At 40.2% G+C, this 23,424-nt stretch overlaps 1 protein-coding gene across 3 annotated transcripts; it reads right to left on the reverse strand.

Annotated features, from left to right (window-relative positions):
- Positions 1-897: 897 nt before the first annotated feature.
- LOC133849084 (protein TIS11) lies at positions 898-22,962 on the reverse strand. 3 transcript variants are annotated; one of them, XM_062284951.1, is made up of 4 exons: positions 22,830-22,962; positions 20,830-21,398; positions 3,853-4,190; positions 898-2,127 (listed from the first exon to the last, which is right to left on the reverse strand). In XM_062284951.1, exons 2-4 carry the CDS (start codon positions 20,914-20,916, stop codon positions 1,191-1,193), a joined length of 1,362 nt encoding a protein of 453 aa, XP_062140935.1. In that variant the 5' UTR covers positions 20,917-21,398; positions 22,830-22,962; the 3' UTR covers positions 898-1,190. The 3 variants fall into 3 exon arrangements, with proteins under 3 accessions (XP_062140935.1, XP_062140937.1, XP_062140934.1); XM_062284953.1 differs by having other exon boundaries at positions 20,830-21,024; positions 22,726-22,946; XM_062284950.1 differs by having other exon boundaries at positions 22,726-22,946.
- Positions 22,963-23,424: the final 462 nt, after the last annotated feature.

The following is a 23,424-nucleotide window of genomic DNA, read 5'->3' on the forward strand; positions in this document are numbered from 1 at the left end:
CTGCACCCGGTAGAAAGAAATGTTGCGAAAAAAACGTAATAAATTAAAAAAAATTACATAATTAACAAGAAAATTATCATTAATATGCATATTCGGTACATACATTTAAATATCTGTATATATACACATATATATGTATATATATTATATATTCATTTCGCTTTTTCATATATACATATATATATAAAATTATCAATGGTCAAAAATGTGTGTGTGTGTGTGTGTATGCGTGTGTGTGTGTGTGTTTGTTTGTTTCATAAATTATTAACATTAAATTGTTGTTGTTGTTGGTATGAAAATAAATTATGTTGTTTTGTTTTTGTTTTGTCAGCAAAAAAATAATGAAATCAATTTTCAATAAAAATAAAAAATAATAATAATAATAAAAATAATCAAAAAAAAAAAGAACTAAAAAATTTGTATTGCTGTTGTGCTTGTTGTTGTTGTTGTGTTTACAGCAACGTAACTGTAAGAGGTATATCAAAATCGGTTTTTTGCGCAGCTACAACTATCTATTGTTATCGTGTTATCGTTATCGTTATTGTTATCAAAAATCAACTGTATTTACACCACAAACACAAACAATTTTTGCTTTTGCTTTTTCATTGTTTTCTTTCTGCTTCTTCTTCTTCTACTCTTCTTCTACTCTTGTTTTTGTGTTTTTGTTGTTGTTGTTGTTGGAAGACGCGCGACTCGAATAACAGTAAAAAAGGCGCTGACTTGAGCTTAACTTAACTAAACTTAAGCTTAAATTGTGTGTGTGTGTGTAATTGGTTGCATATAAATATATTAAACAAAAGCGACAAAGTGCGAAAGAGAGAGGGAGAGGAAGAGAGGGGATGGGGGAATAGCTGCACAAATATCGATGTGTGTGTGATCGATAGAAATGCAAAACGTTTTGAGCAAAATTGAGAGCGAACTTGTCGCTCGATAACATGATATCGATATCGATATCGATAGCTTGCACTTTGCTGGTTGCTGGTTGAGTGTGAGTGAGATGACAATAGAAGCAAAGTAATGCAAGCATTGTTAACAGTGTGAGTGAGATGACAATAGTGCAATATTGCTTCAATAATAGAGAGAGAGAGAGAGAAAGTGATGGGAAATTAGGGTTGTTGTTGTTGTTGAGATTGTTGTCTGTAGCAGTGAAGGGAAAGGGGGAAGGGAAAGGGTGGCGGGGAGTGCACTTTTTATAGTCCCAGATTGGAGTGCTGCTGATAAGTCTCCACAGCGGAGCTGAGACGATTGAACACAGGCAAGCGAGGCGCCTCCTCATGTTGTTGTTGCTGCTGTTGTTGTTGTTGTTGTTGCAGGTGATGTTGTTGCAAATGCATTGGCGAACTGACGCTCTTCTGCACCAGCTGCTTGTGCACCTGATGCACCTCCTGATAGAGTTGCTGTTGTTGCTGTGACGATGGCGGCGGCGTGTGAACCGGCGAAATGGGCGCATTTGGGCTGTCGGGGGGCGTGGGGGGCGACGAGGTGGACGATGCCGATGCCGATGATGCCGATGATGTCGATCCTCCAGCTCCAGCATGATGATGATGACCATTCAACATGCCACCAACAACACCGTTAGCAACATTTCCATTTGCCACACTGCCACCTGCCCCATTTGGTGGCATATTCAAATAGGCAACCGCATCGTGGAATGGGAAATTTGTGAGCGAATTTGTGGGCGAGAGGGACAACGATCCGGTGGGAGACTCGCGATCAGATCCCGTGCTCATGCTCAGCGGCGGACTCAGTGGCAAGAAGTACTGACTGATGTTGCCACTTGTAATGTTGCCACTCGAAATGTTGTTGCCACTTGGTGAATTGTTGCTGCCAGTTGGCGAAGGAAACGCTGACGATTTGCCTTGAGCTGCCTGCTGTTGTTGTTGTTGCTGCTGTTGTTGTTGCTGTTGTTGTTGCTGGGCACGTGCCTCGTCCGCATTGTGGACAAAGTGGCAACGCGGTCCGTAGGGACAGAAGCCAACGCTGTGGAAGGTGCGACAGTATTCGGTCTTGTACTTGGGATGACGCTGCAGATTGCGCAGCTCGTGGTAACCATGGGCGAATTGACACTTCTCCCCGTACTTGCACTCCCCTGCCTCCTCGTAGGGACGGCACAGTTCCGTCTTGTAGCTGCAGAGAGAGTGGAAGAGAGAGAGATGCAAACACATTAGCAACACGTTACAAAGGAGATGTACAAACTTAGAATAAAGTTACAAGAGATACGAAAACATTAGCAACAAGTTAAGGATACAAACTTCTAGCAACATTTGCCAAAATTGTGGCTAGCAACATTTCCTTCCGTTGTTCCTAGCAACAAGGTACAAATTTTCAGCAACATTTCCTTTAACTGTTGTTCGCAACATTCAGCTACAAAACATTAGCAACAAGTTAAGGATACAAACTTCTAGCAACATTTGCCAAAATGATTGCTAGCAACATTTCCTTCAATTGTTCCTAGCAACATGCAAAACATGCAGCAACAAGTTAAGGTTAAAATGTAAGCAACAAGTTGATTGTTCTAGCAACATTTGCCAAACTTATTGCTAGCAACATGCAAATGTTGAGTGCACCAAGTTCCAGCAACAATTCCTTCAACTGTTGTTCGCAACATTCAACCACAAATCATTAGCAACAAGTTGAGAGCACAAAGCAACTTTTCCTTCAAATGTTGCAAGCCACATTTAGCTGTTAAACATTAGCAACAAATTAAGTTAAAAATGTAAGCAACAAGTTAGGAGCACAAAGTTCTAGCAACATTTTCTTTAATTGTTGTTCGCAACATGCAAATGTTAAGTGCAAAAAGTTATAGCAACATTTACTTCAATTGTTGCTAACAACATTCAGCTGCAAAACATTAGCAACAAGTTATCCAAAAATGGCAAGCACCAAGTTGAGTTAAGTGCTCAAAGTTCTAGCAACATTTGCCAAATTTATTGCTGGCAACATGCAAATGTTGAGTGCTCAAAGTTCTAGCAACATTTGCTCCACTTATTGCTGGCAACATATGGGCAAATGTTGCTTGCGACTTTTTTGACCAACATTATTCGCAAACACACACTTTATGCCACTAAATTTATAAAATTTACCAACTACTCTAGAAACGCAATTATTATTATTAGTCAAAAAGTGTCATTTGGCTATTTTTGTTAATCTAATAATAATTATACATTGAAAAACTGTTATTTCTATTAATTTACTATTAATTATACAATTTACTTATTGTCTAAACAGACAGGTTTTTAAATTAAAGGAGAGAGAGGGAGAGAGAGAAACAATATTGGAATTTAAGCATTATTTCTTTTTAGGCAATGATAAAATAAATAAATATTGAATGAATAAAAAAATAGTGAATGCAATAATTACATTATTAAACAATAATAACATAAATATAATAAATTCATATTTTTTTTTTCCTTTTTTTATGTTCCCTATTTTCTTCCTTCTATTTAAGTACAGTGAACGCAATAAATGTTTCCCCTATTTTCCTTTATTCTTTAGAAATAATAAAATTCATTATTTTTTTTTTTTCAAGTAAAATGCATTATTTGCTTTCCCTTCTTTCGCAATTCAAGTGAACGCATTAAAATACATTCATTATTTCCTTATGCTTATTTTCTGTCCTTTTCAAATCAACACAACACTTGTCAACATGTTGCTGATCAGTATTTTTTGCATGCTAGAATATGTTGCCTAAGCATGTTGCTAAGCAAAGCCCTTTGCATGTTAGAATATGTTGCCTACTACGCATATTGCGCAACAATTGCGCTCACTTTATAAAAGGACTCTCTTTGTATCTCTCTCTCTCTCCCTCTCCCGCGCTCTTTGTTTGTGTGTCTTTGACTTTGCTTTACTCACCGCGATGTGTTCATTGGCTGCTGCGGCGGCAGCGGCTCCGACTGCGTTCTCTCCAGCTTGCGATGCAGATTCATGCTGTTTAGATCCTCGATAATTGTCACCAGCGAAGCATTCGGCTGTTGCTGCTGTTGTTGTTGCTGCTGCTGCTGTTGTTGTTGTTGTTGGTTCAACTGATTCACCTGATGCTGTGTTGGCTGTGAAATTGTGCGTGTGAGTAAACCGTGCAGGCGACGTTGGCGACTCTGCTGTTGCTGCTGTTGTTGTTGTTGTTGCTGTTCCATGCTGGCGTCGAGCAGGATGTGATCCGGTTGCTGTTGCTGCTGCAGATCACTGGCAACCTGCAATAAGACAAGCGAAATAAACCAACATTAAATTCAAGTCGAGCTTTTGCACACATAATCTCCCCACAGTGTCTCTCTCTTTCACTCTTTCTCCCGCAATCGCAATCGCATGTTACACAAATGGCAAAGGAGACAGAGAGAGCAAAGCAAAGCAGAGCAGAGCAGAGCTCACCAAACACACACACACACACACTCACATGTAGACTACATAATACTTTTACTTTTAACTTGACCTATAAGCAAGAGAGTAAAGAGCAAAAGCAAAAGGCGCCCATTCAATTTCTCATTTTGTCTAGCCAGCCACAACGTCGACTGCGGCTGCGACGTCGACTGCAACAGCGACTGCGCAGTCATCACATCAGATGATTTGCCAGTCAAGTCTCAGTTGTAATGTTTATATGATATTGCAAAAATACAAAAAAACGCCAAATGTTATTTATAGTATACACACATGTATATGTAATTTTCCAGCCATTAACCAATACAACAACAACAACAACAACAACAACAAATAATGGCAATATTAACAACACGCACACGGACATGGACAAAGGTGACGGCGGACTGCGACGGCGACGACGACGTCGGCAGCGTTCCCGTTCAAAAGCTCCCTCCACTCCAACAACTACAACAACAGCTGCTTCAACTCAATCCGGTATGGATCTTTCGCTCTCGCTCACTCTTTCGCAAAAGAGCTGCCCACTCGAAGCAGCCGCCTTTGCGTGTGTCGTCATCAGTTTCGGTTTTTTTTTCTTTCCTTTTGTATTATTGTATTGTGTTGTTGCTGTTGTTGTTGTTCATTTTCGTGCGATGCTGTAACACGTTATGCAACCAGCCAAGCAACCAACACACACACACACATGCACGCCAAGCCAGCCAGAGAGAGAGAGAGCAGGTGAACGAAGGGATGGGTGGGGAGGGGAGGTAGGCAGCAGCCAAACTAACAACAACAGAGCAATTACATATGTATAGAGCTCAAGTTCAAGCCAGCAGCAGCAACTACAACTACAAAGCAGCCGAAAAAGCAAAGCGAAAGAGGCCGCCGAAGCAAACACAAGACATGGACGCAACAGTCGCTAGCCCAAAAAGACGATGCCGAACCCGAAGCCGAAGCCCCGAAGTCAAACACGAAGTCGAACCAAAGACAAAGTGAACTTTATTTTTGAGGCCCAGCCACAGTCAAAAAATCACACAAAAAAAAAAAAACAACCAAAACAAAACCAACAACACGACCAAAAACAAAAACTGGTTGGCAGTTAACACGCACTTACACACACACACACGTGCGCACTGCGCAGAGCAGACAAGAGAGCAACTCGAATGATTTGGGAGAGCGCCAATTTAAAAAGAGAGTGTAAAGACGCGTGCGCAGCCGGCGGCAGACAGACAGAGACAGCGACGGACGTCGACTGCGGTGTGTTTAGTGTTGCCAGACTGCAACATTTTTGCACACTCCTTTTGCTTTTGGGGCCACCACAACAACAACAGGCCAGGAAAACAATTTCTGCTTAGCTGATTCATTTCAACTTGACTTTTATCTACTATCTCCTTACTTACACACACACATACACAATATATTTTTTTAATGTGATTCATTTATTGTTGTTTATTAGCTTCTGGTTGCTGTGCATTGTTTTTGTTTAGTGTGCTTTTGTTTTTTGGTATTTGCTTTTGCTGCGCTTCAATTAACATTTATCACCATTTATAATGGTAACCTGACTATATCTCTTCCTCACTCTGAATCATTTCGAAGAGCACGACGTTCGACTTCTGCTTATCAAAAGGGGAGACCCTCTCCCCCTCCGCACTCCAGACAACCAAAACGTAGAAGAGATTTATAGCAATTGCAGCAAGGCAACTCAGCTGTTTTTTTGTACGAGGTGGCAACACTACCACCACACACAAAGTCTGCGCACCAAGTTAGCAAACTTTTACGACTGTTATGACCAACTTCGCGCTTACGGCATCATCGCTGCCTTGCCTGCTTAAGCTTTGCTTGCATAAAGTACCACACACACACACACACACACACTCACACACACATACACAGAGACAGGCTGGCAATCATTTAGTAATAACAGCGGGAGGTGCTTAAGCAAAGAGGGTGGAGAGGGGAAGGGGGAGGCTACGCTTAAACGTGTTCAAAAAACAACTTCAAGTTGGCCGCGCATTCAGCTTTTGCACGTGTATGCGTGTCGTCTCTCTGTGTACGTGTGTGTGTGTGTGTGTGTGTGTGTGTGCAAAGACAAGATAAACAGGAGTAGAGTATACAGAAACTCATACAGACGCAAGCCGTGTACCCTGTGCCCAATTCGGCAAAGCAGACACGCTACCTGCTCTTGAGGCGGAGAGAGAGGTGGAGGGGAAGGGGGAGTCTACTTGGGACTTTGCTGCGCTACAAAGAAAACAGACAAATAGATCAGAGCGAGCGCCAACGCCGCTGCCGTCGCCGGAGGCAGCGACGCTGGCAGCGGAGGCCGCGCAGAGCTTTTGTTGTTGTTGTGGTTTTGCTTTTGCTTTTTGCGCTATGCATGTGTGAGCTCAACTCGCGTGTGTGTGTGTGTTTGTGTGTGCGTCTCGCTCTCTACATCTTTCATCTAGGTGAGAATTTCCCTTTCATTTGAAAATGAAAATAAGTTTACTTTTCTTTGCGTAGTAGTCTTCTTGTCTGGTCTTTTGCTTTTGCTTTTTCTCTTACTCTGTGTGTGTGTGTGTGTATTTAGCTATCGTTGCTGCTGGTGCCTGCTTCCTCTTCCTCGCTGCATCTCCCTCTCGCTCTAGCAGACAGCATTTTCATTTCTTGTTATTATGGTTATTGCTGCTGTTTGCTTGTTTGTTTTTGTTTTCATTTGAGTGTGGAGTGTGTTTGTTTGTGTGTGTGTTAAGTTGAGTTGAGCTTTTTGTTTCTGTTTCTGTTTTTTTTTGTTTGTTTTATTGGCTCAAAGACCTTGCCCTGATGCTTCTGCTGCTGCTTCTTGCATTGCATTCGCGTTTGCTTGAGAGTTCCGGTTGAATATTTGGCACACAGCAAAACTAACACAATTGACATTTCATTAATTTCAGCATAGATTCCACACACACACACACACACATGTACTTGTGGATTACATTATGTATTTATGTAAATACGAAGTGTATGCTTGTATTGGTGCGCTGCTGTTAGGTAAGAGATTTGTGCTGTTGCTTTGCTGCTTGTCTCGTAAACACGTTCGTACACACACACACACATACAACTAAGTGTGTGTGTGATGCTGAAGACTGCCTGACTGACTAACTGGTTTATACAGCCAACAACAACACCAACAACAACAACGACGCAATATCCATAACCTCGATGAGCTAACACCAATACACATGCACAGAGCAGACCCAAGCACACACACACACACACACACACACACACACACACACACACACACACACACACACACAGAGTGAGGGAGAGTGAGCGAGAGCGAGAGTCAGAGTCGCTCTTTATTCTGCGCACACAGATCAAGCAGCTTGTTGGGGGGTGGAGAGGGGACACCTCTGTGTGTGTGTGTTTGTGTATATGCGAATTGAAAATGAATACATAGTTATTATAGGTGTTATTTATAAAGCAACAACAACAACAGCAACAACCTGTGCACGATCAACTAACAAACAAAGTTGGCCGAGGGAATTGCCACTTTACATACAAAAAACATATATATATATGTATATATATACACGCGTTTGTAGTTAGATTAAAAAACCGGGGGGAATAACATTAGCAATTAGTTGCGAGTAAATCTCAAAATAAAAAAAAAAACTGGAATCTCTCGAGAACTCAAACAGCAACAATAACAACGAAAAAAAAAAATCACAAAGGCAGCGAATTATAGTTGAAAATGCATGCGAAATACAAACATCAATAAACTAACGCGACTGCAATCAGTCAAAGTTCTATCACACACACAACTTATCTATCTCACTTGCACACGCACACACTTAATAAATACGTTCAAAGCTCGCTAGTTAATCAAAATGAGATAACGATTCATGCCGTCTTGTCTGGCTTCCACACTCCACTTCCACGCAATTATTACACCACAGGCCACTCTCCTTGCTCTATGCATAAACACTCTCTCTTAATACTCTCCCACCCTCAAATGCAAACTCACCACGCCTTCGCCCACAATTCACCACTCACCACATCCTCACACCGAACTCACCATTCCTTCGCTTCCTTCCCTCTCCCTCTCCCTCTCACCAACTCACATTGCACTCCCCATTTTAAACCCCTTCCCCTCTCTCCGTTCAACAATTTGCACTCACTCCTCGTATTTACTTTTCGACATCCTTCTTCTGCACACGCCCCCCTCTCCTTTTGCCAACACTCTTATGCTATGCACGTCGATCGTTTTAATTGTCGCAAGGCAAATTTGACTTGGTAATTAACACATGGGGCGCCCAGTCAAACGACGACGACGGCAACAACAACAACAACAGCAGCAGCAGCTTCAGCGTTTACATGTTTATTCTGTGCCCCGCCCCCCTTTCAATCAGCCCTGTGGTCAGCGCGCCGTGGGATGGAAATAAGCAATGGAATGGCATGGAATTGGAATTGGAATTGAAATTGAACAAAATGATGAGTAGGTACATTTAACTCAAACGGAGAGAGCAAGCATGAGGTGACAGAGGTGTGGGGGATGGGGAGGGGGAGAGGTTGACGATGCTCAATCGATCAACACTCGGACGTCAAGTCCAATCTGGTTGTTGTTGTTGTTGTTGCTGCTGGTTACTGTTTCTAAGTCGTCTCCGGCTGCTGCCATTCAAGTGGCGAGTAATCAATGCACTCTCACACACATACACACATGCTTAGACACACACATTTGCAATTTGCTGATAAAGCACACAATGCGACGTGACGCGCGTAAAGTACGTGAGTGTGTCAATATGTGTGTGTGTGCTTGTGTGCATGTCTGTTTGCATGCTTGTTTTGCTTACTTCTATTTGCATGCGTATGTGTATGTGTGTGTGTGTGTGTGTGGGTGCAATAGAATAGCCTGGGCAAAAGCTAAAGGCTAAAAGCAGCGTTAATTTGTGCGTATGCACTTTTAGCTTTTTTTCGGCTTTTCGTATGCAATGTTCCAAGCGTATTTTAGCTTTTTTTTCGGGTTTTTTGTATGCAATGTTCCAAGCGTATTTCGGCTTTTTGTATGCAATATTTCGCAATGTGTTCATCACTCCACTCAATGACGATGTCTTCTTCTCTCCCAACTTTGTCGTCGTTCCGTTTCGACAGCAGCACCACCAACAACAACAACAATGTCGTCAAATGAAAAACCCAAGCAACAACAACGCCAATAACAAATAAAATAAAATACAAAACCAGCCAAGCAACAACACAAGTAATTACCACGCTATAATTTACATAATGTTGCCAAAGGCTTGGACGCAATCCAACGCAACAAGTAAAACCACACACACAATGTAGAAAGGGAGAGAGAAAGAGCGCGCTACAGGTGAGGAGGGGTGGGGAGAGGAGGTGGAGAAGACTTGGCCCATCGCTTTGGCTTCGGCATCGATTGAGGTCTAGGTCGATTTGAGCATTTCACATTTTCGTGTCGCTGTTAATATTTGGTAAGCGCACACACTAACACACACACACACAGAGACAATCGTACATGGTGAGGAAGCGAGAGGTAAGCTTGCGCATGCGCAAGCGAGAAGCCAAATGTTAAGCAATGTCGCGAAGACGCGTCCAACGACGACGACGACGCATGCGTCGCAGTCGCAGTCGCTGTCGTTTTTTCATTTCGTTTCGTTTCATTTCGTTGTTGTTGTTGGTTTCGCGGCGTGCCAGTTTCGTTTCATTGCCAATCGTTGATGTCGACGTCGACGTCGCTCTGCCGGCGTCGCGCAACTTGACTTGGCTTCCTCTTTGGCAGCCCGTTGGTCGAACCGGCTCCACGATACACACACACTCATACAATACACAAAATACACACAATCCACACAATACATAATAATAACACAACACATAATAAAATACAATAAAAGAAAACTTCACAAACATTAAGCGCGCCAGCAACAACAACAACAACAACAACGACTTGGCCTTGCTAAATTCGGAGCACAGCAATCATTAAAAAAACAAAAACAGACTCACAAAAAAACCAAAACACATACACGCACACACACACACACGTACATATGTATGTACGTTCACGTAGTGGAAAGAAACAAAAAGCAAATCCGCCACACAAAAGTCGAAGGGTTTCCATATAATAAATTAATTATTATATATTTGAGGGTTTTTTTTATTTTGCTTTTTGTAGTAGGGTATATTAATTTAGTGCCGAACATTAAAGTTTACACATATTCATTAATAAAATGGAAATATATAATAATGAATAGTTAATTTAAGCCTAATTTGTATTAAGGACAAATGCAAGTTTAAACTTAATTTAATTAATATTCGCAAACTAAAATGTGTATTGGGTATCTCAAGAGTCGAGAGCATGCAAAACTTTCTTGTTTTGCTGCTGCTGTCGAAGCTCATTCTGCTTCTTTTTCATCTTCTTGTGGCTGCTGCTTACAGCGCTGTCGCAATGCTGCTGCGCTCTGCCGCTGCTGCTTCGGCTGCTGGCGCTGCGTTTGCGCAGTTTTCGCATTTTGCCATTTGGGTTTGCCCTCCACACAGACACACACACACACGCACATTGACTCATGCACACATACAGAGAGACTGTGTGTGTTGCAATTGTTTCGCTCAAGTAAAGCAGCAAAATCAAAAACCAAAGACAATTAAAGCACAGTCCACTCTCGCTGCCTCCCTCCCGCTTTATCTCCCTCTCGCTCTCTCGCATGCTGACATATAATTACATACGTTGTATATATATAGAAATGTTATGCAATCGATTGCAGTTTCCGAGTTTTAAGTTAAAGAGTTGTAATCGAAATTGCAAGTTGCGTGAATGAGGAAACAACAAAAACAACAACAAAAGCTACAACAACAACTGTAAAACTGTAAAACATTGAAAACAAAAAGGGAACGCAAAATGAGGGCAAATTATAAATGGAAGTGCGTGCGAATGAATGCACACTACATACATATATATGTAAGTAAGCATGAATGTATGGATGTGTGTGTGTGTGTAAGTAAGAGTGAATAGAGCAACGAAATGTCAATTTCATTTACCCATTTATCGATACATCTGTGTGTGCATGTGTGAGTGTGCGTATGTATTTATGCATGTGGCTTAGTTGCATTCAAAATGGGATGCAAATTTTGAAAGCGTTACAAGCAAACGAAACGTTTCCACATCTTGAATATATGTATGTATAGTAAGTATGCATGTGTGCGTATAGAAACACGATCTTGGCTTATGCAAATGTGACCACAGTACACATTCACTATAATGAACTATCTCTGCCTCAATCAATATACCAATGAAATATTCATTATAATGATTAAAAGATCTGTTTTGTATGTCTGTCTCTATTTTGTAATCTTTCTTTTTTTATCGCTAAAGACGACTAAAAAAGTTCTGACACAATGTCAAAGTAAAGTACATTGTTGTGAGTGAAAGCTCATTGCTCATACACACACACACACACATACACCGACACACACACACACATGTGCATGCAACTCATTTGCGATTTTTGCTTGTCATCTGTGTCAGAGATTCCGCACGCTAATCGATTGCCGCGAAAACAACTATCGATTAGCAATTTATGTTCACGCTCAAGCGTTGTTAACCAATATTTTATTGCCATCCCCTCCCCTACCTTCCTCCCTCCTTTTTCCACCTTCTAGTTTTTATTTATTTTGGTGGCCAGTTGTTGGCTATCAGTGTTGCTCTGTGTGTTGTCTGAAGTGTCAAACCTTATCGGGGGCCTCACTTTGTCCGCCTCTTACACATTTGTTGATGTACAAACATGTGTCCACACACACACACACACACAAATACACATGCGCTTGGCAAGCAAATTTACGACATCATTGTTATCGTCATCGACAACAACAACAACAACAAGAGAAATAACAGCAGCCACAACAATCGTCATCGAAGCGACGTCGTTTTCCTCTTTCAACTTCAGATTCATGTGCTTAGCTTAGCTTTGAGCTTTTGCTATTCACATTCACACATTGTAGAATGTCCTGTCCTGCTCTCTCTCTCCCTCGCACAGCTGTGTAACTGTGCTTTCATTGCATTCTCGCTAGTCACCCTTTTCTCCTTGCTGCTGCTGTCATTCACAACCACTTGTTGTTGTTTGTTTGTTGTTGTTGTGCGCGTTGCTTTCATATCAAAGTTCTTAATGCTTATCAGCAAGCAGCTTTCCTACGTATGCATGTGTGTGTGTGTGTGTGCCATGTGTCGACTCACACACACACACATGCACGTAAATTCACTCACAGGCTGCGCTCTCACTCGACGCTCTCTCATTAGTAAAAACAAAATGTGCATTTCGAAGAGGAAGCAGCTAAACATGTGCACATGCTTTTGTTGTTGTTGTTGCTGCTCAAACTACAACCCTCCATCTCCAGCTCCTTCTCCCCTTCCCCAACACCCAACACTAAACTGTTGCTTCTCCTTCCCACTTCTGCTCATTGCTCGCTCCATCGTCTATCTTTATCTACCAAACTGTCAACTCCGAGACCCCTTGCTGACACTTTTTTTTTTTTTTGTTTAACACACACACACTGGCATATCTACAAAACAAACACAGACATACTCACACTCACACACACATACAAGTGTCTCTCGTATATATGTATGCGTGTGTGTGATTTAATTCGATAAGAATACTTATTATTGGGTTAGTTAGTTCATATAATAATCTTTTTTGCTTCTTGCTTTTTCATTCGTTTTTTTTTTCTTTTTTTCATCATTGCTGTTGCTGTTGTTGTTGTTGCTGCGATAAGCAAAACTGAACTGTGAGCAAAATGAAGAACAAGCAGCAACAAAGTGAGGAGACAAAAGGGCAGCCAACAACAACAACAACAGCAGCGAGATCAACTGACACACACACACATATACACTAACACATGCATTGAGAGTGTAAACATGCATAAAGGCAAATGTAAACGGTGCTTTATCAGCAGCAGCAACAGCAGCAGAAGCGAAAGGCAGGATAAAAACTTGAACAAAGTGAAAAATGAGATCACGTTGCAGAAGGAGAAGAGAGGGGGGGAGATAGGTAAGAAAGAAAGACTATGTAATAATAACATTAAACTGCTACAGTAAAGCTACACTAACTTTAACGTCTCATAAAACATATCAGATTTATCTCTGCCTATGGAAAATTACCCCAAAAACTTGATGTTGAGGAATTTTTTTAACATCGAATTTATTTCTTTTCTTTTTTTTTGTTTTCTTTTATTCAATAAGTGAAGAAAAAAAAAACAGCACATACAAAAACTCAAAACACAAGAGAGTTAAGCCCTAAAATTGGAACAATAATATGTAGTACAATATTAATGAGAATTTGCTCAAAAGATGAAGTGGTGATAAAGTTTAGTTTTGAGAATTAATTGAAAATTAAAGTGGACTTGAGTTTAGTTTTGAGAATTAAATCAAAAGATGAAGTTTAGTTTTGGATTAATTTCTATTATAACACAGAATTTACTTCTTATCTTTAGATATATACATTGTAAATAAAAAAGGAAGAAAGAAAGAAATGTGTATTATATAAAATGGTAAATGTTTTACTAATTACTTGTGGATTTATGCAAATGTTTATTTTTGATATAGTAAACACTCCTGCTGCCTGGATTTTATTAGTTTACTGCGATCGTGTGTTGTATTTAAAATACGTTCGTTGTTATCTGAAGAAAAATCTCAACTTTTGGTTTTTCGTTGATCATCGCAGTAATATGAGAGTCTATTCGGTGGACTGTTTGGCTCTTTATTATGCTAGAGAGCCGATCGTAGGGTAATAAAAACGCAGGCAAAGCAAATGCGAAGAGCATTTGTTTTGTTTGCTTCTCAATTGCAATTGATGCTTGCACCCCCTACAAACAACACAAGCAACAAACTACCCCTACTCTTTCTTTTTAGTGTCTGCTTCCGCTTACACTTGGTCTGCTTCTTCTTCTTCTTCTTCTTGCTAACAATTTGATAACCCGCAACTCGAAAACTCGAACAACTCTCAAATAAGGGCATCACAGGGGATGGGGGATGAAGAGCGGAGCAGTTAAAGTCGTAGTCAAACAAATGTTGGGAATATGTTGAACACGTGGTCGACGGGCAATCGATGATGAAGGAGAAGAAGAAGAAGAGGAAGACGGAGACGGAGAAAAAAGAGGGTTCGATATTCGTGAGCAGCAAATCAAATGCCTACAAGGAGTGGAGTATAGAGAGAGGGGGGAGAGTGGAGTCAGTTCAGCACGGGGGTTGTTTTTGACTGGCTGCTTAGAAGAAGAAGAACAAGCAGAAATGCACTCACTGCTGCATTGATCACAACAACAACAACTCTCCACTCTACACACTCGATAATCGACTTGCTCACATGTTGCTGCTTGCTGTTGTTGTTGTCCTGTAAAAACCAGTTGAAAGAGCGCAGACGACAACAACAACAGTAACAGCAAAGCAGCGAAAACAAAAGCAAAAACAACAACAACAACAACAACATAAGGCAAGCAGGCAGGCAACGCAAAGTGAGCGAAGCAGGCAAAGCAAGTAATCAAAAAGCGACAGTGAATGTGAATGGAAATCTACTAAACACAAACGGGCAAAGCAGCAGAAACAGCAGCAGAAACCGCAGCACAGCCGCCGCGGTCGCTGCTGGCTGCGCTGCCGGCGTCGCTGTCGACTTCATTATATAATAGATTCGATTCGAATTCGATTGCGATTGGATGTTTGTTGCTTTTGCTTTTGCTTGTTGCTTGCTTGCTGGTTTTTTGTTTTTATTTTGTGTTGTTTTTTTTTGTTTTTGGTGGATTGGCAAGCGAAACGAATCGAATGTCGAGGAGAGAGGCGGAAAGAAATGAAATAGTGATGTTGCAAGCGAAATAAAAATAATAAATAAAATGTTGCTTGCGTTGCGGGTTTGCGCCACACACAGACACACACATATCTCTCCCTCTTCCTCTCTCTCTCTATCTATTTGTGCCGCGCTTTGTGGCCCGCATCAAAAATAACAAACAAAAGTAAAGTCGACATTTTCAAAGTTTCATCCACCGAAATACCAAATAATAATAATCATAATAAATAGTAGCACACATATTGTAATAATATTTAATAATCATAATAATAATTGCAACGGAAAAAACCCCCTGACAAAAAAAAATAAATCAACAAAAAAAAAAAACCGAAAAAAACAACAACAACAACAAACCAGCAGTAAACAGGGTCAACACTCGTGTCACAGTTTTACAACTTTTCCAACTGTCAACTCAACTGCACATTTATTACATCTCGTAAATTAAACGAAGCCCGCGAGCCGAACCGAACCCAGACCCGAAGTACACACTTCAAAAAATAAAAAAAATAAATATAATATTCAGGGGGCGGGAAATCTCCTCTGTACTGTTGTTGTGGGGTTTCCAAAAACTGATCACCCATAAATAACTCGAAAAGACATCAACGATAACGATGATAAGTAAACCACAAATGAACTCAAGTTCAACCAAATCAATAAACTTATCAACAGTTTTCACAAATAAGAAACACATTTTAATGAGATTTTCAGTTACCCAATAGCATTACATATTACTAACAATTTATTACACTATTACAAAACACGCTAGTAAATTGTATAATCTATGTCTTAAATAAATTACGAATCATAAAGGATTACAAAAAAAATCAGAATAAAAATGTAACTCAAAAATAACATTCAACGATAAGCAAAGAGCAAAACTGAACTCAAGTTCAACTAAATCAATAAACTTATCAATAATTTCGACGATTCAAAATGAAGTTAAAAGAAAATAAACTCCGAAGAAAAATTACAGTTTAACTTCATAAAAAAAAATGTGGAAACATTTTCTATTCAAATTTGAGTAATGATTATTTGATGACTGTCAATTTACCCGCAAATGTAACAAACTTACAAAATTCATTTACTAAAGTGAGCGAAAAAAAAAATACTTTATCATATCTATTCATAATTGATAATGTATTTGATGGAATTGTTTTGTGGAATGACAATTTAAAAACCAAAGGTGAAGACAGGGAAAACTTTGACAGTTAACACAATTACTTTAATAATAAATTAGTTAATTTATCGGAGAATATAATAGAATAAAAATATACGAAAATCAAAAAAGGAGATTTTAAAGATAGATTTCAACTATCTCGAAAAAAAAAACAATTAAATTAGAAAATGAATTTACTAAAAAGGTTTTCAAATGAATTTCTTATTATCATATCTATTTATAATTGATAATGTATTTGATGGAATATTTTTTTTGTGGATCGACTACTTGAAAATCGTCTAGAGATGGAAAACACTTTGTCAGTCAACAAAATTTCGCAAGTTCATAATAGAGTTGAGTTTTTATTAAGGTTGTTGCTGGGTTGTTAAACTCTCTGCTGAAGGTTTCGCATTACAATTTGAATTTGAAAACATATTTCAATGATTTCGCGTTTCTACATTAATTTAAATGTGTTTCCAAATTAATCAATTTGCAGTTAACCTCTACTCTTAGTGTATCTCTCTCTCTCTCTCTGTCGCTCTCTCCCATCTCTGTCTCTGTCTAACGTGATAACACACACATCACATCACACACATAATTGTAGTAGCTTAGTTTAGTGCTTGACCCCCACAAAGTATTTGCAAGTTAATGGCATTTTAAGCCTGAAGATTCAATAATATTTTGTTTTGTTAGATTTTTAATGCCCTTCTCCGTTTCTGCCCTCCCTCCTCACCCACCAACAGCAGTCCCTGAAGGCGCCCAACGAGCCGAGGCGACCCCACCGCAAGAAATAACAAGAGTCACGCATACATACACGCACACACATACGCATACGCATTTGTATGGATGTGTATGTATGTGTGTACTTTGGCACTCAATTGAGCGGCCATTAGCAAGGCAGCAACAACAACAAGAACAACAAGAAGAAGAACAATCATGAGGCGCATATGAAGACAATTTTAAGATTACAACAACAGCGCCACAGGCAATGACAATAGAATATGAAGTGCCAAGCAGAACAACAACAACAACCACAACGACAACACACAGGCAGAAAGCAAAAGCAGAAGAAGAGGCAAAGCAAAGCAAGGCTGGCGGCAGAACAGCAGGCGCAGCAGGCAGGCAGAGCCCCGCGACAGGCTTGCTTGGCTCCTCTCGCTCAATAAGAAGTGTGCGACGTCAAGATCGTGAGAGAGCAGCGAAAGAGAGCAAGAGTGCGAGAGAGAGGACAAGTGGAGCTCATAGCTGTTTGTGGCTGTTATTATGATTATTGTTGTTGTTGCTGTTGCTGGTGCTGCTGCTGGTGTGGGAGATAGCGAACCTCGACGACGACATCGCACGAGTGCACACACTGACAGACAGACAGAGAGACAGACATACAAAAGTAGACGACGTTCACGGTATTGATACACACACACTTAACTCATACATATTTATTTCGCTCAGCTCGTTTGCCATCCACACATTCGTTCGTTCATTTCGTTTCGTTTATTATTTTATTTCGTTTTATTTTACAACTCAACTCAACAACGATAATAATATTAATAATAATAATAAGCAGTCAGCGGCAACAGCAGCAGCCAACGTCAGTAGCAAAGCACGCAAATAATTTATTTATAATTTGTATTTCACTGTTAACTTGCATGAAAACACAGCAAAATAACAACAACAACAAGCGAGCTTACAAAGTTTGCACATTCGGCAACATGTTGCTTTCTGTATATGCAAGTGTGCTTGTGTATGCGGGTGTGTGTGTGTGAGGCTTCAAACATTCACACACACACAACAACAACATGTTGGATGGCGGAGGACTGACTGAGAGTGAGGATTGTGGACTGTGTGGATAATGTGGACTGAGGACTGACTTCGAGACTCTGTTGTGTGTGGACTGCATATTAATCGAATTGTATTCAATCGAAACGAATGAAATAAATTGATGGGTATGTGTGTGTGTGTGTGTATGTGTTGTGTGGAGGAGCTGCAGAGTTGCCCTTCTCCCTACTTCAGCTGTTGCTGCTTAGGTAGGTAGAGCAAGCAATATGGCGACGGACATCGGGACATGCACATGTGTGTGTGTGTGTGTATGCATGTCTACGACGATGCAGCGCTGGTCGCGACGACGTCGTCGTTGTTGTTATCGCCTTGGCAGGAAATGGAATTATATTCGTAAAATAAAAAAAAAGTGGTCGACTACAACACAACTCGGCAAGTGAGAGGCAAGGAGAGAGAGAGGAGAGCCGCTGCATTGCCTTTGCCTTTGCCCCTTGGCCACGCATCCAATCATAATGGTCTGCATGTGCATGTGCTCACATGTGTGTCTGTGTGTGTGTGTGTGTGGTGAAGTTGAAACGTAATATGATTACGAAGCGATGAGGATTTGATATAACACAAACTAAGCATTTTGCTTTTGGGCGCAAGCAGCAAAAACCAAAAACCCAAAAACAAAAACAACAATAAGAAAACGCCAACTAACCAAGCAAGAAACACAATGAGAGCTCTGTGCATATAAATTTCATAATAAAAGTAACGAAACAACAGCAACAACTATGAAACGGCGACTACGACGAAATCAAAAGTTATGCGAAAAAGTGAATTTCAGCTTCAGCAACAAGCAGCAGCCGCTTCATCCACCTGACAACAAATAAAGAAAACGAAACAAAAATAAAAGTAAAAAGTGAACGCATTTTGCACACACACACACACACACACACACGCAGAGTGAAAGAAAAAGAGAGAGAGAAAGAGATAGAGACAGGGGGCAAACACAAGATGCAAAGCATGAAACGTGTTTGTTATTGCGATATCGTTGTCGACAAACTTGTCGCCTGTATCGCAGCAGCAACAGAGGAGGGGGCAAAAACAACACACACACAGAAGCAGCAACAACAACGTCGACCGCAAGAAAACAAAAAGCACAACAAAAGCAAAGCAAGCAAAGCCAGGCAGCAAAGCGCTGATCGCTGCTTGTTGCAGCAGTTTCAGTTTCAGTTTTATGCACAAGTATTTGTATGTGTGTGTGTTTGTGTGTTGCGCCCTTTCGCTTTCGGCAGCAAATTTGTTGCTATTGCCTACTGCAGCCAGTTGTTGCTGTTGCTGTTTGCTATTGTGTTGTCGCAGTCAAAACCAAAAACGAAAACGAAAAAATAAACAAATACTGCTGCGTAACGATTGCAGACGAGATTGCGATTAAAAACTTGCATACATTGTGTGTAATCGATAGACGATAAATATCGCAATGCGAGTGCATGGCAAAGTTCAGGCGCAAAATGTATCGAGAACAGTTTTGCTTTATCGGACATCAACCTGTGTGACAAATGTAAGTCCCTATGTCTATGTGTGTGTGTGTGCGCGCTCTACAGTAAAAACTGCCTAAGTAATTTGTTTACTTTGTTTTGCCAATTCAAATACTTTTGCAATAGCATTTCGAATTATTTCATTGAGCAATTTTGCATGCTTCGTGCAAGTTACGATTCAGATTCCTATTGGCCAACCAAGGCAGTATTCACTGTACATAGTTGGGTTCTACTTGACCCGTCGTCATTCGTCGTTCGTTGTCGTCGGCATTGCATTTAGTTTTCTACGCAAATTAGCCACAACAACACAAAAAAAACATCCACACATTTGCTACTTTGGAGTGCCCCGCAACTCTCCACTCTCCACCCCAAGCTCTCAACCCTTTAACACACCTCGCTTTGCACGTAACCGCAATCGAGGCATTAACTTTAAACTTGAAGCTGTTGTTTGTTGAATCTGCCTTGCGGCATGAAAGCAAAAGGCAACAAAAAACGAAAAAAAAAACAAAAATCACTAAACGAAAATCCAAACCCGGAACTTACTCTGACTTAATCGAATTTGTTGTCGATCAACCGCCACAGCAACAACAACAACAACAACAGCTGCTGATGCGCTGCTGGCGTCGACGTCGACGGCGACGTCAACTTAAATACATATGATCATGAGCTGCTTTTTTTTCTTCTTCTGTTTTAATGATGCCGCTTGGGATGACGACGACCACGACGACGACAAAGCTAAAGCGTGGAGAGTGGAGACTACTCTAAAACAACCCCCTCCCTACACACCTCGCTCCTCTACAACATTGCACACTTATCATAAAAACGCTTAACGTGGGCGCTCTGCCCTTATCAGGCTATTTATTTTGTTGCTGTTTTTTGTTTTTGTTTTGTTAAATATCTGAATATTTGCCAACAAAAATAATTATGAATCAGCGAACGGAGGAGAAGGCGCATAATGAAAACAAAATAACGGAAATAAAACCTCGAAAGGCGCAAGAAAAAGAAAAGCGAAATCCTTACAAAAAAAAATACGGAGACTTTTGTATTTCGTGTAGCGTGTTTCTTTTTCGTCTTAGCAGCCATTATAGTTGGAGACTTTTATTTGGCAATTTTTTTTTTGTTTTGTGGTGACTTTTGTTTTTTCGAGACTTTTGTAATTGGAGAGACATTTTTGTGTGTGGGAAAACTTAGGACTTTTAAAATTTGAGGAGACTTTTTTTTGTAGACTTACCGCTTGGAGAATGTCGCCGCAATCGAAATATGGTGAATTGCCGCCGCCAAAAATCGAAGTCGGTTTTTTCACAATTCGCGCCGACATTTTGTTGTTGTTGTTATTATGATTATTTGATGGGCCTTTGCTCTCTCACTCGCTCCTCTCTTCAGCTCTGCTCCTTCTTGTTACTCGCTCTCGCTCGCTCGTATTTCACTGGACAGAGTGCAAAAACAATTGCTTTATCTTTTGTTGTATGTGTTTTAGTTTTCGTTTTTTTTTTGTATTTTATTCGATTTTGCCTTTTTTTTGTGTATTTGAATTTAAACTCTTTTCTTTTGCTGACTTGAGAAATTGATTGCGATGAATTTATTTAGTTTTTGTTTTTGCAATATTATTGTTATTGTGTTTTGTTGTTGTTGTATTTGCACTTTGCAGTATTTGTTGTTATGGCGGCTTCTTGAAACTTTTGATATTTGCTAGTTAAGTTGTAGTTCGTTATTGTTGTTGTAGTTGTCGCTGTAGTTGTAATGGTTGTAGTTGGTGTTATTGTTATTGCTTTGCGCGTGTTGCATTTCAATCAACAAAAGCTAGAATGTGAAGAGGAAGAGAAACGAGAAAACAACGAGACAACGTTAGAATAAGCGACGACGACGACGCTGGCAAAACAAACACCAATCTACTAATACCAATACAAATACACGTGCTCTGCTCTGCTTTGCGTTCTTCGTCTCTTTCACTCTCCTGCGCTGCTCGCTTATCTGCGTGCGCATGTGTGTGTGTGTGTGTGTGCCTGCCTGTTGCGTCTGTGAGCCGAGCCGGCTCTATCTCTTTCTGTCTCGCTTACACTTGAAAAAAGGATTTTCACGCACATGTGTCAAACATTAAATTGGATAAAAATGAAGAGCACACAGAGCGCAACTTGAAAATTACGTTGCGTTTGCTTTGTCCCTTTTTTTTATTATACTGTGTTTTTATTCCAAAACTGCCGATGGTTGTTGTTGTTTGCTTTGCTTTTATCGTCGTCTCAAAGCAGCGTAGCAGCAGCAGCAGAAGTAAGAGATAAGCTTGTCGTTGTCGTCGTCGTTCGATCGTCGTGTTCTTTACTCACACATGCGCAAGTCTCACTGCATGTGTGTGTATGTGCTAGTGGTGGTCGTATTTCAGCTCAAATCACATGTCTGTCTGTCTCTGTGCCTGTGCTTAAGTGTTAGTGTCTGTTTGCATGCATGTGTCTATATATGTGTATGTATGTGTCTGTGTGTGTACAATTTTGTTGCTGCGCAAGCAGAACAAACGAAACGCAGGCAGCGAGCAAAGCAGGCAGGCAGGCAAAAAGGCGACTTTGTTATTGCCCCGTTGATTTTGTTGTTTTTCTTTTTTTTTGTATTTTTATTTGATTCTTATTTTCTTGTGTATGTCCTCAGCTTTCGGTTCGTTCGGTTTCGTTATGCGAATTTATTTTGCCCTTTACGATTGATTGTTGTTGTGCGTGTGTTTTGGCGCTATGCTTATTTGGAAATTGATGATCACAACTAAAAACGTTCGCGGTTCAAAAAAAAAAAAAATGCCCGCGCTTGTTTCTAGAAACTAAAAAACACGCGCACTCTCCACCATACACTGAATAATGAATTCTTGTTATTTATCAAATGTATAATTATTGAAATCTATGAAAAAAATGCAACAAATCAGTTTGCCACAAATTTGGCAAAAAGCGAAAAAAAAAAAAAAAAAAAAAAACTGTTGCAATAACAAACTCGTCGTTGCCGCCTACTTGACTTTGGTACTTGTTGACTTTGTGGTTTAAAATGTTTTTCGATCTCAATACAAAACAAATTGAATAAATTGAATTATTTGCAAAATTTGTTATTTTCACAAGGCACTATGATTATTTAGGGACACTATTTTGAAGCTTACTTTGCTGCGGACTCACGTATTTTTATTTTTATTTTTTGTTTTAATTTTCGATTTGTATTTATTTTGATGACGAGTGTGCACAAAAAACTACAATTTGAATTTACGAGTTGCAAATGGATCCTGTGGCACGTTTTGCACCTTTGTGTTTATTGTTGTGTGTGTGCAGCAAACAAAAAACACGTCCGCTCTCAATCGTGAACTTTACAAATATAGCGGCGGTGTGCAGCAGCAGCTCAGCGTGACCGCAGTTCGCTTTACAAAATAATGCGGCCGCCTGCCAAAAAATAAGCACCTAAAATATGCCATAGTTTGCCTCATCGTTCAAGTGAACCGAACTCCGTAGCTTGTTCCAATGTGAATTGGCAACTGGTTCCGACTCCACACGCCTGTTGTTTACCATTTCTTATTGTACCATAAAATTACAACAATTTTTGCACTAATAAAACTCTTGAAAATTAATTATTAAGCTGCAAGTGAGATACGTTAGGGGGATAATTAAATGTTTGCCCACAAAACTTTCCATTAATTCACTGTTAACTGCTCAACATGGCACTGTTACATTTGAATTTGCTCGTTATGGCACTGTTAAGTGTTGTGACACTGTTACCCATTGGCCGTTAAATTGAAATAGCCATTGCCATATGAGCAACTGAGTATTTCCCCGTATTAATAACATTGTGAACTTAACAGCAAAGCAAC

This window comes from Drosophila sulfurigaster, chromosome X (genome assembly GCF_023558435.1).
Source record: "Drosophila sulfurigaster albostrigata strain 15112-1811.04 chromosome X, ASM2355843v2, whole genome shotgun sequence".
Taxonomy (NCBI): domain Eukaryota; kingdom Metazoa; phylum Arthropoda; class Insecta; order Diptera; family Drosophilidae; genus Drosophila; species Drosophila sulfurigaster.

What these genes read in the sequence shown, in the direction of transcription:
- LOC133849084 (XM_062284951.1), bottom strand. Translation starts at nt 20,916, where the DNA reads ATGTCGGCGCGAATTGTGAAAAAACCGACTTCGATTTTTGGCGGCGGC. An exon ending in GCGGCGACATTCTCCAAGCG is followed by an intron (nt 4,191 to 20,829) that starts GTAAGTCTACAA and finishes GTCTTATTGCAG; the next exon opens with GTTGCCAGTGATCTGCAGCA. An exon ending in CAGCCAATGAACACATCGCG is followed by an intron (nt 2,128 to 3,852) that starts GTGAGTAAAGCA and finishes CTCTCTCTGCAG; the next exon opens with CTACAAGACGGAACTGTGCC.